Source organism: Vipera ursinii (genome assembly GCF_947247035.1).
Source record: "Vipera ursinii genome assembly, chromosome: 17".
Taxonomy (NCBI): Eukaryota; Metazoa; Chordata; class Lepidosauria; order Squamata; family Viperidae; genus Vipera; species Vipera ursinii.
Window position 1 is genome coordinate 8,199,404 of NC_139530.1, and position 14,935 is coordinate 8,214,338.

At 42.9% G+C, this 14,935-nt stretch overlaps 1 protein-coding gene across 1 annotated transcript in view; it reads right to left on the bottom strand.

Annotated features, from left to right (window-relative positions):
* Window positions 1–14,935, bottom strand: part of LOC310648174 (telomere-associated protein RIF1-like) — a gene marked incomplete at both ends in the record, with an annotated part of 63,778 nt that overhangs the window by 11,242 nt on the left and 37,601 nt on the right. The window contains 10 exon segments of the mRNA XM_083375911.1: window positions 254–343; window positions 1,194–1,339; window positions 1,619–1,750; window positions 1,897–1,996; window positions 3,462–3,664; window positions 4,800–4,842; window positions 10,264–10,528; window positions 11,030–11,129; window positions 11,213–11,344; window positions 11,423–11,527. Coding sequence (XP_083232037.1) covers window positions 254–343; window positions 1,194–1,339; window positions 1,619–1,750; window positions 1,897–1,996; window positions 3,462–3,664; window positions 4,800–4,842; window positions 10,264–10,528; window positions 11,030–11,129; window positions 11,213–11,344; window positions 11,423–11,527 — 1,316 coding nt within the window.

Consider the following 14,935-nt stretch of genomic DNA (forward strand, 5'->3'; position numbering starts at 1 on the left):
TGATCGGAGGTCGGGGGCAGTTCTCAGCTCCACCAGCAGCTGGTTCCAGAGGGCAGGCGCTCCCACTGAGAAGGCCCTATCCCTGGGCGTCACCCGCCGGCAATCTCTCACCGGCGGAACCCTGAGCAGACCCTCCCTGTGGGAGCGCACTGGGCGAAGGGCATTTGATGCCGGCAGCAGGTGTTCCCTCAAATAACCCGGACCCAGGCCATGTAGGGCTTTATAGGTAATATTTATAGGTAATATTACTTACAAAGAATCCTCCTGGTGCTCAGTGTCTTGGGAAAACAGTACAGCATCTTGAGATTTATCCAAATTATTATACATGACAGGTATATCATCCCTAAAAAAATGTACAGAAAGAAACACACAATAAACCAAACTTTTATTTCTGAAGATACTCTTCAGAAATAAAAGTTTGGTTTATTGTGTGTTTCTTTCTGTACATTTTTTTAGGGATGATATACCTGTCATGTATAATAATTTGGATAAATCTCAAGATGCTGTACTGTTTTGGAGGAAATTGGAGGAAATTGAATTCTTTCTTTTTCAAAGCACCAGAGTGCAGGACAAGAAACAATGGTTGAAAACTGATCAAAGAGAGAAGCAACCTGAAATTAAGGAAAGACTTTCTGTGTGAGGACAATTAACCAGTGGAACAGCTTTGCCTCCAGAAATTGTGGACTGGAGATTTTTAAGAAGAGGGTAGACAGTCACTTGTCTGAGATGGTATAAGTCCTCCTGCTTGAGCAGGGGGCTGGACTAGAAGACCTCCAAGGTCCCTTCCAGTTCTGTTCTATTCTGTTCTGTTCTATTCTCCATCCTTTTAAAAAATAATTCTAGCTGAGAATTCTGGAAAATTTCTAGATCCAAAACCTCTAGAGGACACCATGTGGAGAAGGGTGTTTTATGGTAAATTCTTTTTTACACAAAAGTCTGGTTTAGAAAGCCCCTTGCTAGTTATGGAGAGGATATGCAGAAAAAAAGTATGGGAAACTATATTTTTAGTTCCTTCGAGGCCATGAAAGCAGAACCTCCTTCAAGTATTTCCTGGCCACAAAAAAGTAAATTTTAAAGTCAGAAGCTGGCTGGCAAAATAGAATGGGTGTTATGACTCCTAAACATAAAAGGGGGGGAGGGGGGGAGAAAATACAGACAGAAACTGTTAATATGATGAATAAAATGTTACAAACCTTTTAGTTCTCAGAACTTCTTTTTGGTGCTCTGTTAAGACTCTTTCTTTTGTTTCTAGAGGAACGCACACAAAATCCATAGTGTTTTCTTCTTCCAAAGGAATGTTTTTGGGATTTGATTTTGACCCTGAGAATTCTAGTTTTATCTTATATGAGGAAAAATATCAAAAAGAGATTAGCATGGAGTCTGTATCTTGGGCATAACACAAGAAAAAATGATGCCCACCCTGTCTACAGATGAGGAGACCTTTCTGTTCATGAGAAGGAGAACAAGTTTAAATTCTAAATTTAACCACAATTTTAAATGAAAGGCCCCATATCTAGACTACCATCATATGCCTGTGTCTCCTCATTGATACTTCCTGTAACTACTAGAGATACAACTGCCAAAACTGTAATTTGATCAGTAAACTTCTATGACTTACTTTTTTAGGTGCAATGTGAAAATTAACACTTTCTTCCTCTGGCTCATTGATTTGGGCGAGGAAGGAGTCCCTTTTTCCATTAGGATTTACAGTCATCCCACTGATGTTTGCATCCCACTGGGAATTCTCTGTCTGTTTTAACATATTTAAGCATAACTTAATAAAAATAAATTAAAATATCAATAATGCAGCTTAAGTAAAGTTATATAAGTTGGTATTTACTCAAAGAAAACTGCTAATAAAATTCCAAAATGGAATTTTAAAAAATCAGAACTTACACAATCGGAATATGCAGTACTACATCCCTCCATTATCTCACAGCTTTCAAAAGCAGGCAGTAAGAGTATGAATTTTTGTTTTGCTATATATAAAACAGACCTGCAAGGAAGCATAAGATAGCAGTGAAAATTTGGAAATAGTGGTGATATTTAATAATGTGTTTTTGTCACAATGCTGATAGTTGAAGTTTAAAAAGCAGAATTACACTTTTTCGTTAGTATTTATTCCACATCTTCAATTTCTGCTACCTAATATTCATATTAAAATAAAAAAGTACTAATACAAATGGAAAACCTGCCTGTTTTGCCTGAATGATAAAGTAATATAATAATGTATATATTGCTCATATAAATTTGTAATTTTGGAGATTTATCCAAGTAAATATGTTATTAAGAATAGATTTACTTCATTGAGTAAATCTATGTTGAGATACAGTATTACTGCAATTCCAGGCCAGATGATATTTCAATAAAATATGCTCAGAATTCAAACAGAGGTTATCTTTCACATATACTTTTCTCAAATAAGTACACCTAGCTAAAGGAGTGGCTGCTGAAGCAGTTTTGTGGTGAAGGAGAGGCACATGGGTGGCTGCTCTGGCATGGTGCACGTATGGCCAGGAGCACACGCTGCAAACGGCATGCAAATAGTTGCTGTGGTGAGACTATGGCCAGGTGGCTGCTGCAGCCTGGTGTTCACATGACAAGGCACTATCGAATATGAATGGGGGAATGCTGCAGACATACACAGCATGGAGAACTACATCCCCGGGACCTCGTACCCCATAGCAGGGCTCCTCAGGAGGAAAAATATCGGGACCAGGAGTGACTGACAGGAGCGATTTGTGACCCTTGCTGCTGACTTTGCTTGCAAAAAACTGGCAGGGAAGATTGCAAATGGCAATGATGTGATGGTGGGATGCAGCAACTGTCTTAAATGCAAGTTGGCTGCCAAGTGATTACATAACTGTCGGGGTCCTGAGATAGCCAGGATTTCAAGGACTATTATGAGTACCAACAGTTCAGCACTGTTGAAACTTTGAATGGTCACTGAATGAGTCTGGTTGAAATATTAGAAAAAGTGATGTTATGGAAATGGTTTGTACTTGTTGAAGAGGAAAATCATTTCTTTATATATCCTTTTTCTTATTCTTTCATTTCTCTCTCTCTCTCTTCTTTCTCTCCCCCTTTTCTCTGCACATTTTTTCACTTTATATTTTATATATCTTATATTTTTCTTGGATCCATATTAGTTTTTAATTTTTGCATTTTTAAACTTTAATAAAATTATTGATAAAACCAAGATGTGATCCATCCTTCCTATCAGTTTTGGCTCCTGGGTGCTCAATTGAATGAAGCAACTGGCAGAAATAATAATGAATTTCTTCTTTCTTGTACTGCATCTTTGCACATGACTACAGAGGGATGCATCAAGCACAGGAGAAACTTACTGTGTCATAAATATAAGGAATGTCTAAATTCAAATTATGCCGTGTTATGTGATGGCATGTCTGTTTCCAGGTTGCAAAATGTTATAATAAGCACAAGAATAAAAGATGTCTTACTTTAATTCTTCAGGGTATGTCAGGGTTACCGCTTTCCCAAATGTTGCATTCCAAAACCGAGCAGCATGGCTACGTATCTGTTTATTCTTATTTAAAAACATTAAGGTTAATAATGGAGAAAGCTCTTCCAAGAGCTCACTGTTAAAGGATCCAGTATAGTTTGACTGCACACAAGTAAGGCTGTCTGCCAGTAACTTTTCACACTGAAAGCAAAAATGGTGCAAGAAACATTATTAATTTAAATATACATATGATGTATTAATCTCATTTGTATTTACATAACAAACATATTGCACTTTCTAATTTATATCCCACTCTGATTACATTTATAACAATTAAAACCCAAAACAAGTTATTTTCCAAAAGCAATTAGGCAATCGGCAACTTGGTAGAATTGTGACAGCTAGATGGACACACCTGTGCAGTGTGATTTATTTACTTACTTATTTACAAACCATATATGCAATAAGCCTAGGTGGTTCATTGCATCACCAGTAGAAATAACAATAAAAACAGCTCACCCATATATGAAGCAGCACATTTCCCATCATGTCACTATAGTGGACCCCCAGCAATTGGCCCTTCCCCATCCTATCCTGATGCCTTTGTAAAAATAAGGAGATAGTTTGTCATTGCATAAACCTATAGGACCTTGAGTTCTCAGTCTTACTCAATTAGCAGGAGAATAACCATCGACTGAACCTTCCCAAGGCAAAGATTTGCATGCATGAAGGAAGGTATTACGCTTATCCCTAACTATATAGAATATCTCCTCCAGAGTTGGAGATGCAGATCTGGCCTTATCATCCCCATTTGGAATGGATATAGAAAGCCACTGGTAACCAGGGCAGCCCTTGAAGGACTTGTAACCATCCTGCCTGTAAAAATCTACTTCAAAGCATTTTCTGCTGCCTAACCCAACTGCAATTTCTGAAGGCCGTTCAAATGGCAATAATTTTGTTTTGACAAAACTTGACCACGCTATTGATTAATCAAGGTAAAAAGATGACAATCTGATATTGTTGTCAGTATTGTTGTCTGTGCAAGTGTATGCTAAGCTAGAAATGCCACTGCAGTCTGCAGTACTCTCCCAGCCAAATCTGCATTTCTATTCCAGAATGTGTCTGAATTGGGAATAACCCTCATAAAGAAATGTGATCTCTATCTATCTATCTATCTATCTATCTATCTATCTATCTATCTATCTATCTATCTATCTATCTAATGTTTCTTATATGTATTAATACTGTATTTATTCTAAAAATTGCTCCAGAACAGGATATTGAATATTGTTAGCATCTAAAAGACAGAAAAATAGTTTTTCCAGAAATAAAGTACCTTGCTATCGAGTCCATAACTCATTCCAGATGGATTAGCAGACCTTGTAGAAAAAAATTATTTTCATGTAAGTATTTATTCATCAATAAAGTAACAACTGCAGTTCGATTACAATCTTAAGCTGAAATACTGCAAAGATATACAGGAGATACTGGTTTATAGTTATAGTTTATAGTTTATTTGATTTATATACCGCCCTTCTCCTTGGTGGGACTCAGGGCGGTTCACAGGGCATATATAAGAAACACTATACAAAAATTAAAAAAGAATTAAATCCATGCCCAATTAAAAACAGTAGTACAGATTAAAAACAATTAAAAGCCCATAATCCCCCATCAGGCCAGACCAGCTAATTCGAACAGATGGGTCTTCAGGCCCCGGCGGAAAGTTCGAAGGTCAGGTGCCATCCGGAGCTCCACCGGCAATTGATTCCATAAAGCCGGAGCCCCCACAGAGAAGGCCCTCCCCCTGGGGGCCACCAGTCGACATTCCCTGACTGGCGGCACCCTGAGGAGGCCCTCTCTGTGGGAACGCACAGGGCGGAGGGGAGTCGATGCCGGCAGCAGGTGGTCCCTGAGGTAACCCGGACCCATGCCATGTAGGGCCTTAAAGATCGTAACCAACACCTTGAACCTCACCCGAAAGACAACTGGTAACCAATGCAGCTCGCGGAGCAAAGGTGTAACATGGGAGTACCGGGAAACTCCCAAGACAACTCTCGCGGCCGCATTCTGTACCAGTTGGAGCCTCCGAGTGGTCTTCAAGGGAAGCCCCATGTAGAGAGCATTACAGTAGTCAAGGCGAGAGGTCACGAGCGCATGAGTGACTGTACACAGGGCATCCCGGTTCAGATAGGGCCGCAACTGGCGCACCAGGCGAACCTGGGCGAAAGCCCCCCTAGTCACGGCTACTATATGCTCTTCCAAAGTAAGCCGTGAATCTAGAAGGACTCCCAAGTTGCGAGCCCTATCCACGGGGGGTAAGAGCTCACCCCCCATAGAAAGAGATGGAACATTTGGAATGTCCCGGGATGCCGGAATGCACAGCCACTCAGTCTTGTCAGGGTTGAGCTGAAGTCTGTTCCTCCCCATCCAGACCCGAACCGCCTCCAGGCAACGGGACATCACGACGAGGGCATCACTGGGGTGGTTTGGGGTCGAAAAGAAAAGTTGGGTATCATCGGCATACTGATGATACCCAACTCCAAAACCACGAATGATCTCACCCAGCGGTTTCATATAGATGTTGAACAGGAGAGGCGAGAGAACCGACCCCTGAGGAACTCCACAAACGAGAGACCTAAGGGCCGATCTCTGCCCCCCTGCCAACACTGACTCCGAGCGTCCCAGGAGATAGGAGGAGAACCACTGAAGAACTGTGCCTCCCACTCCCAATCCCCTGAGACGCCGCAGCAAGATACCATGGTCGATGGTATCGAAAGCCGCTGAGAGGTCTAATAGGACTAGGACAGAGGAATGTCCCCTATCCCGCGCCCTCCAGAGATCATTCACCAGAGCGACCAATGCCGTCTCCGTGCTGTACCCGGGCCTGAAACCCGATTGGTAGGGGTCCAGATAATCCGCTTCATCCAGGACCAGAGGGAGCTGATGCGCCACCACACTCTCAACAACCTTCGCAAGAAAGCGAAGGTTGGAGACTGGACGAAAGTTGTTCAAAACGGCTGGGTCCAGGGCAGGCTTCTTGAGGAGAGGTCTCACCACCGCCTCCTTCAAGACGGTGGGGAAATAACCCTCACTCAAAGAAGCAGATATAACCGCCTGGAGCCAGCCTCGTGTCCTCTCCCTAGCTGCATAAACCAGCCAGGAAGGGCACGGGTCCAACAAACATGTGGAGGAGCTCAGCCTCCCCATAATCCTGTCCACTTCATCAGGGGTCACAGAATCAAACTCTTCCCAGATAACATTGACAAGACCGCCCGTGTCCTGATCGCCTGACTCTGCCCAGCTGGAGTCCAAACCGGTCCGAATCCGAGCGATTTTATCCGACAGATGATGACTAAATTCCTCGGCACGACCTTGCAAGGGATCCTCCCTCACCTCCTGATTGAGAAGTGAGCGAGTCACCCTAAACAAGGCGGCCGGGCGATTATCTGCGGACGCGATGAGGGCGGAGAAGTAATTACACCTCGCCACCCTCATCGCTGCGAGATAAGACCTAATATAGGTTCTTAACCGCAACCGGTCGGGTTCGGATCGGCTAGACCTCCAGCAGCTCTCTAGGCCCCGTTTCCGGCGCTTCATCTCCCGGAGCTCCGCGGAAAACCATGGAGCTCGCTGGGATCTGCGCCGGGTCAGGGGCCGCAAGGGTACAACCCGGTCAAGTGCCTCAGTGGCTGCCCTTCCCCAGGCTTCCACTAAGGCATCAGCCGAGCTGTGAGCAGTGGAGGCAGGTGGGGACCCCAGCGCCGCTTGGAATCTATCAGGATCCATTAAGCGTCTGGGGCGGTACCATCTAATTGGCTCCGTACCCCCACGGCGGGGGGTGGCAAAGCGGAAGACCAGCCGCAGGAGATGATGATCGGTCCATGACAGGGGCATAATAAATGGAGAGCCCCCACCTAGATCATCCAACCACCGTCTAGATAAAAAAATCAGGTCAAGGGTGTGGCCTCCCTCATGAGTTGGCTCTGAAATTACTTGCGTCAGGTCCATGGCCGCCATGGAAGCCATGAACTCCCGAGCTAGCTCAGATGAACCTCCCAGGGATGGTAGATTGAAGTCTCCCAAAACTATAAGTTTGGGAAACTCAACCACCAAACCCGAGAGGATATCGAGCAGCTCGGGCAGGGCTGCCGCTGTGAGACTAGGCGAAATGTACACCAGCAGCAAGCCCAACTGCGCCCCAGGACCAAATCTCATGAAGAGAGACTCACACCCGACTATCTGAGAAACGGTGGCCTCCCGCGGACATAAGGTCTCCCTAATGGTAACCGCCACTCCCCCACCCCTACCTTGAGCTCGTGGCCGGTGTAGCACCCGGAAACCTGGTGGGCAGAGGTCAACCAAAGGGACCCCACCCTCTGGGCCCAACCAAGTCTCCGTGATGCAAGCCAGGTCCGCATGCTCACCCTCAACTAAATCCCTAACGAGGGGAGCTTTATTAACCACGGACCTGGCATTCAGGTACACCAGCCGGAGCTCAGGAGGCTGCACATCCCCGCTCCCGGGACCTCGGGGAAGATCCAGAGGGTCGGAGCGCCTCACCGCTTGAAGACAGCGGAGACGGCCCTCCCGGTAACGATATGGCCCCCTGTCTATCCGCCTGCTGCCTTTCCCCGTCGTGGGAATTGGTAGTCCCACGACCCGCTCAAGAGCCCCAGATGTAACCACAACCCGCTCCCCCCGAACGCCGTCAGACCCAGGCCTGGCCTGCAACAAAGTTGTTTGGCTACCCCCCACCGCCAGACAACCACTACCCCCCACCCCCCTCCCCAACACCCTAAAAAATTTGGCTAAAAAATTAACCAGGGGCCTCTTATTAGGTTTATATCGAGAGCCCCTGGCCTTTCCCGGCCATCTCTCAGGGTCCCAACAATTGGGCCCCTCATCGAGATTAGGGAAAGAAAAGAAGGCGGGACGCACCCAGGAGAGGGGGGCACCCCTGAGGGCGAGCAAGTCCGTGTCGGAATATTGATGCATCCAGTCAGCAAGTCCAGAGAGGGCAGTCCAATGATTGAAACCAACAGGAGGATCAAAGGAAAGGAGTGGGACATTTGGGCCATCCACCAACCACTGCCACTTGATTGGATGCTCCCAGAGGCATACCACAACCCGTCCTCTAACAACGGGACGCGAGTCTGCCTCCGGGGATGGTCCAAAATGCCCACCCTGGGTGGGGCAGCACCCACAGAGCTCCCACCTCTATGGGGCTGCCGATGTAAAACAGGCCACTCTCCCACTGTGGCCTGTACCCAGGTCCGTCCCAGTCCAAAGGGAAAGAAGGAGGCAAATGGAAAGTTAATAAATAAGATAATAAATAAGTGAATAAATAAGTTGGCAGTCCGTTGTATCGCCATCGTTGTCACAAATGTCGTTTAGTTAATAGGATATCCTAAATATATTAAGGAAAGGCTACACTGAATACATTAAGAAATTATCTAAGTGCTGAGCACCAGTACTATTCAACTATGATATATATTTTATATCCTGCCTTTTTATCCCAAATGTTCGTCAAGGTAACACCAAAAATGAAAATAAAAACAGAATTACAACACTAAGCTACCCAAGTCCATTAAAAAACAGCAAAGAGCATCCCAGGAAAGTAAAGCACATCTCAATGAATGAATGGAAAATGCTTTTTCATTTTTTTTAGAAAGCAAAACAAAATTCTTTGCTTGCTGTCAGAAGGTAACAGGGACAGTGGGGGAATAGTCACTGAGAATGCCTTCCTGTACCAAATATGTTTGTGATGGCAAAAAGATCAAGAGTAGGGACTCACCTAAAGAAGTTAAAAATTAATGTTTCTGTATAAAACTTCACAGTGCTTTGACAGTCACATAAAAACAGGTTGCTAGACAGCTTATCTTTGTTATGAAAGTTACTTATTGTCTGTAACCCCCCAATCAAGAATCTGGACTGATATCTTCAACTGGCTGAGCCTTCTAAACAATTTTTAAAGGCAGCCCAGCACTTTCAAATGAGATGCAGCTAGGGTAAATATAATTATGTCCATATTGAATGGGCCAATATAATTAAAAAGAATCCTTAGAGAAGAGTTAAAATTAAATTGTAGTCTTGTACATACTTCCAGTCTGTAGCAATTAAGAAAGCTGCAAAATCCTGCAATTTTTTTAACAGATCTGTTAATGAGCATATGAGTAAAAAAAAACTGCAATCAACACCCCCAAATCACATTTCTGTTTTAAGACAAAGTATTTCTGTAATGTAATTGTCTTTCCTTTCTTAGCAGAAAAATGAGCAGTTTTCCTTGGTGAAGCTTTCATATTGTGGTTGTAATAAATGCTTGATTATAAAGCTACTTGGTTCAAGTAATTTAAAAATTGATATAAAACTGGATTTAAAATGTGATGTTTTAATTACAGAGCTTTAAATTAGGATTCCACCAATTAAGTATATCTAGAAAGTTAAGAGCAGTAGTAGTCAAGGGGTTTCCCATGATTGTGATTACATGCTCTCAAATCATTGTCACCTGTTAGGAACCACAGATATGCATTTTCTCTGGAATGATCTTTCACTAACTTGGTCCTTCAAGAGGTTTCCCAAGGGTGCATGTATCACCCCTGTACCTTGTCCACCCTGTCCACCCATCTTTAATCTGCTCTTGACCTCTTAATTTGCGGCCTTTATGAAAGGCCATTCAAAGCCACATGGATAACCTTCCACAATTACTTCAAATTACTTGTATGAAACAATTTCATCACAGTAACATCGGCGTGCAACTGCTGCATCAGCAAAACCCAACCCTATAATGTACAAATGCTTACGTTATTTTTTCATATAATGCCTCTAAGGGTTTTGCAATAAATCCAAAGACAGATCTGATGACAGAAGGCAAAGAGATGTGGCCGATGATACTTTGAAGGACATTGACAATCACAAAACCCACACGGGCTAATTCTTCAAAACCAGATTGCTCAGATGCAAGCCTCTGAAGAGAGTTTGTCAATATTATCAGAAGTTTAATTAAAGAGGACAGCTTGACAAGAGGATCTTTCTTCTTTTTGGCCCAGTCCATTTGTGTCTGTGGAGCTAAAGAACAATTTGACATTAATTTTGTTTGAAACATAAAAATGTAGTAGCATTTTAAAATGAAAAGTTATTCAGATTCCATCATACCTCAATATCTACTAGTTGCAATATCATTTGTTGAGGGCAAAAGGCCATGCTTCTCTGTAACCTTGTTCCAAAGCCTAGCTTGTTTTTATTAAAAGCACAAGTTTATGAGCAATGGGGGACTGGAAGGAGTAAAGCATGTAATCCTGGGGTCATGTGATTGCCATTTGTGACCTTTCCAGCCAGCTTCTGACAAGCAAAGTTAATAGGAGAATTTGGATTTTGGCAAAAAGGGCACAAAATTGGTTCAGGGCCATGTGATAGCTCAATAACTGCATTGCTGAGCATCAGATATACTGGTTGCAACCGTGGTTGTAAGGTTGTGGAAGGTTGTGGAAGAGGTGAAAAAAATATAAAAGGAAGAGAAAAAGAGCTAGTCCATTCAGTATTGCAACATTTCATACTAGCAAATCTTACATCTATTTGCTGGCTGATATTTCTTATCATAAGGTGCAAAATTGATACATTCAACCATGACTTCAGTAATGTAAGAGAGCGCATCCAACATAGATTGATTCTGAAATAGAAATAAAATATTGTCAAGACAACATAAAAAGAGACAAAGAAATACATGTATACTGGATAAGGGCCTCCACTTACAAGATGTGCTTCATCTTCTAATCCAGATATTATTTTGGCACAGAGATAATCACAACATACGTTATCTTCTGCACAACGGGCAAATGCTTTATACAGTTCTGACCAGGAATGCAATAGTATTTTCACTGTAGACTGTAGCAAAACAAATTTCATTTTAACAAATCAGATTCTAAACGGCAAGTACTACTAAAGATATTCAAAGTTTCCTACCTGTGGAAGTTCAGATGAAAATATACAGTTTACTGGTAGCAACAGTGCACTGTAAATTGCATTGAAATTATGCTCCAAAGCATCACCTTGATTTACATCATTAGTCTAAGGGGGGAAAAAGTAGTTCAAGTTGAAAAATCTTCAAAATTTTTAACATTCAAAGTATTTGAAACATTGTAGACACATTTTGCTTTCGCTGTGTCCCTGCACAACAGATACAGTGCCCTTTCTGACCTTAATAGGGACATTAAGGAGACAGGTAAAGGTATCTGTGATAATAACTCAAATAAGCAGGGGATCGTGGTCCAAGATGAAAAACTTGTTTTTGACAGGGAGAAGTGTGAATCTGGTATTACACACCAGTCATGCAAGAACAGAAAGGAATCCAAAAAGAGAAGGAGGTCAGGTGTCTTCCAGGTGCTACTGCCAGTAGGGACAAGAAGCGTATTTCTAAAATAATCAAGAATGCCAGCAAGGACTGTGATGTGGATGCTATTGTACATCTTGGCACTAACGATCTGTCCCAAAAAGATGTACTCTCTGTGCAGAATGATTTCCAGAGCTTGGGGCAGGAACTTAGCAGAATAGGCTGTAGGCTTACTTTTCCAGAGGTCTTACCAGTGTATAAGGAGCAAAATGGAAAAGGCCAGCGTATAGCAGAATTTAATATGTGGCTAAAGGAGTGGTGTAAAGGAGAAGGCTTTGGTTATATTAGTCACGATGTCTGTAGCTGGTCCAATGAAAAAATGTATAAAAGACATGGTATGCATCCATCCAAGAAAGGGACTGTGTTACTTGGCAATAAATTCACAGCTTTTCTGGAGGAACATTTAAACTAAACAATGGGGACAGTGAGTTAATTGATAGAGAACATCACTGTCCCCGGCAATCTAAGAAAATAGGGGAAGCCGGGCACCACACAAGTTATGCAGCAAGTAAACACAGTGTTGTGACTCAGGGCCAGCCTGTGGGTCCGACAGCCGGGTCCGATGTATCGGAGGACTCAGATGTGGGGGAGGAGGGAAACGAACCGGCTGATGATGATTTGGAGACTTTGCAGAGTCCTCAGCCGGGAACCTCTTCTCAGCTGTGTGAGCCCGAGAGTGCGGAGGATGATGACCCACAGCTGGCCCTGTTCAAGGACGCCCGACGCAGGAGGCAGACGAGCAGGGACAAACAAAGAAAGGCTATGGGACTCCTCGGGAGGAGGCACAGGGAGACCACGCCCTGAGCTCTCTATAAAAGGAGTGTTTGGGGAGGGGCTGGTTGCTGAAAGCAACTTTTCCGTTTGAGAAGTCAAGCTCTTGTATTCTTGTAACAGTGTAATTAAAACTTGGCAGAAGCCTTTTGGTCTTGGACGCTTTCCAGACTCTTCTTTTGATTAGGGGTGCGAGAAGAGGGCTGGTTCAGAACACACAGGGTCAGTCATAAAGGACTCAAACACCAATGCACAGAGTATGAACAGTAAGCAGGGTGAACTAGAAATTCAGGTAAATGAGGGTGGATATGATATTGTTGCCATTACGGAAACATGGTGGGACGAAACCTACAAATGGAACACACAGCTAGAGGGATTTAAACTATTTAAAAGAAACAGAGTAAACAAAAGAGATGGAGTTGCTCTATATATAAGAAATAACTTTATCTCTACAGAAATAGAGCACAACAATGATGAAAACTGTAAACCTGAATGCATTTAGGTCAATATAAAAGGGGGAAAAATGACATTGCCATAGGTGTATACTATAGGCCGCCCAACCGAGCAGAGGAAATAGATGAACTTTTTGCTAGTCAGCTAACTAAGGTATGTAGGAAGCACATCACAATAGTAATGGGGGACTTTAATTACCCTGATATCAACTGGGAGACAAACTCTGCACCATATGGAAGATCAAACAGATTCCTGACAAACCTAGCAGACAACTTTCTCTCCCAAAAAGTAGAGCAGGGAACTAGGGGATTAGCCATATTGGATTTAATTCTCACAAACAGAGATGAAATGATAGAAAATGTCGAAGCCACAGGAACCTTGGGGGGAAGTGATCATGCAATATTGGAATTCAACATTCTGGAAGCACAAACAATAGAACACAGCCAAACTAGAGTCTTGGACTTTAAAAGAGCTAATTTCAATAAACTTAGAGAGACCATGGGAAGAATTCCATGGATGAAAAGCCTAAAGGGGAAAACAACTCAAGAAGCTTGGGAAATTTTGAAAAGTGAGATAATAAAGGCCCAGTCTAGTACAATACCAACAAAGAAGAAAAATAACAGCTCTCAAAAGAAACCAGCATGGCTGCATAAAGAACTCTGATAAACTGAAACATAAAAAGGACAAGTATAAGAATTGGAAAGAGGGGCACATAACTAAGTCAGAATATCAGCAAACAGCCCGTGCCTGCAAAGATGAAGTGAGGAAAGCTAAGGTTCAAAATGAACTAAGGCTTGCGACCAAAGTCAAAAATAACAAAAAATGCTTCTTTCAACATATAAAAAACAAGAAAAAAGTTAAGGAAATGATTGGTCCATTAGTGGGGGAAAGTGGCAAGAAGGTGACAAGCAATAGGGAGAAAGCAGAACTATTTAACTCGTTTTTTGCATCTGTCTTTACACAAAGGGAAAAAACAGTCCAACCTACCAAAACCAGTGCCATAAAAAACAGAATAGAAATGCAAGTTAAGATAGGCAAAAAAAATGGTAAGTGAACACCTGTCCAGCCTAGATGAGTTCAAATCCCCAGGACCAGATGGATTACACCCCAAAGTTCTCAAGGAACTGGCAGACGTGATCTCAGAACCACTGAACTATATTTTTCAAAGGTCCTGGAGCACTGGGGAACTACCAGAGGACTGGAAGAGAGCTGATGTAGTTCCCATCTTCAAAAAAGGGAAAAAAAATAGATCCAGAAAACTACAGACCTATCAGCCTGACCTCAATACCTGGGAAGATTCTGGAAAAGATAATCAAACAACAAATCAGCGAACACCTTGATGCAAACAAAGTCATCACTAAAAGTCAACATGGGTTTGTCAAAAACAGATCATGCCAGACAAATCTTATTATATTCTTTGACCAAGTGACAAAATTAGTGGACCAGAGGAATGCTGTAGATATAATTTACCCTAATAAGCAGGCATATACCTAGAATGAAGGCTACTGCTAAGCTTGTAAGCCGCCCTGAGTCTTCAGAGAAGGGCGGGATATAAATGGAATTAAAATAAAAAAATACTTGGACCTCAGTAAGGCATTTGATAAAGTAGATCACAACCTACTACTTGATAGGATAGAAAAATGTGGGTTAGATAGCATCACCACCAGATGGATTCGTAGCTGGCTGACAGGCTGTACTCAATGTGTGGTCCTCAATGGAACTGCATCTACATGGAAGGAAGTGTGTAGTGGGGTGCCCCAGCGCTCTGTTCTGAGCCCAGTGCTCTTCAATATCTTTATTAACGATTTGGATGAGGGGATAGATGGGGAACTCATCAAATTTGCAGATGACACCAAGCTGGC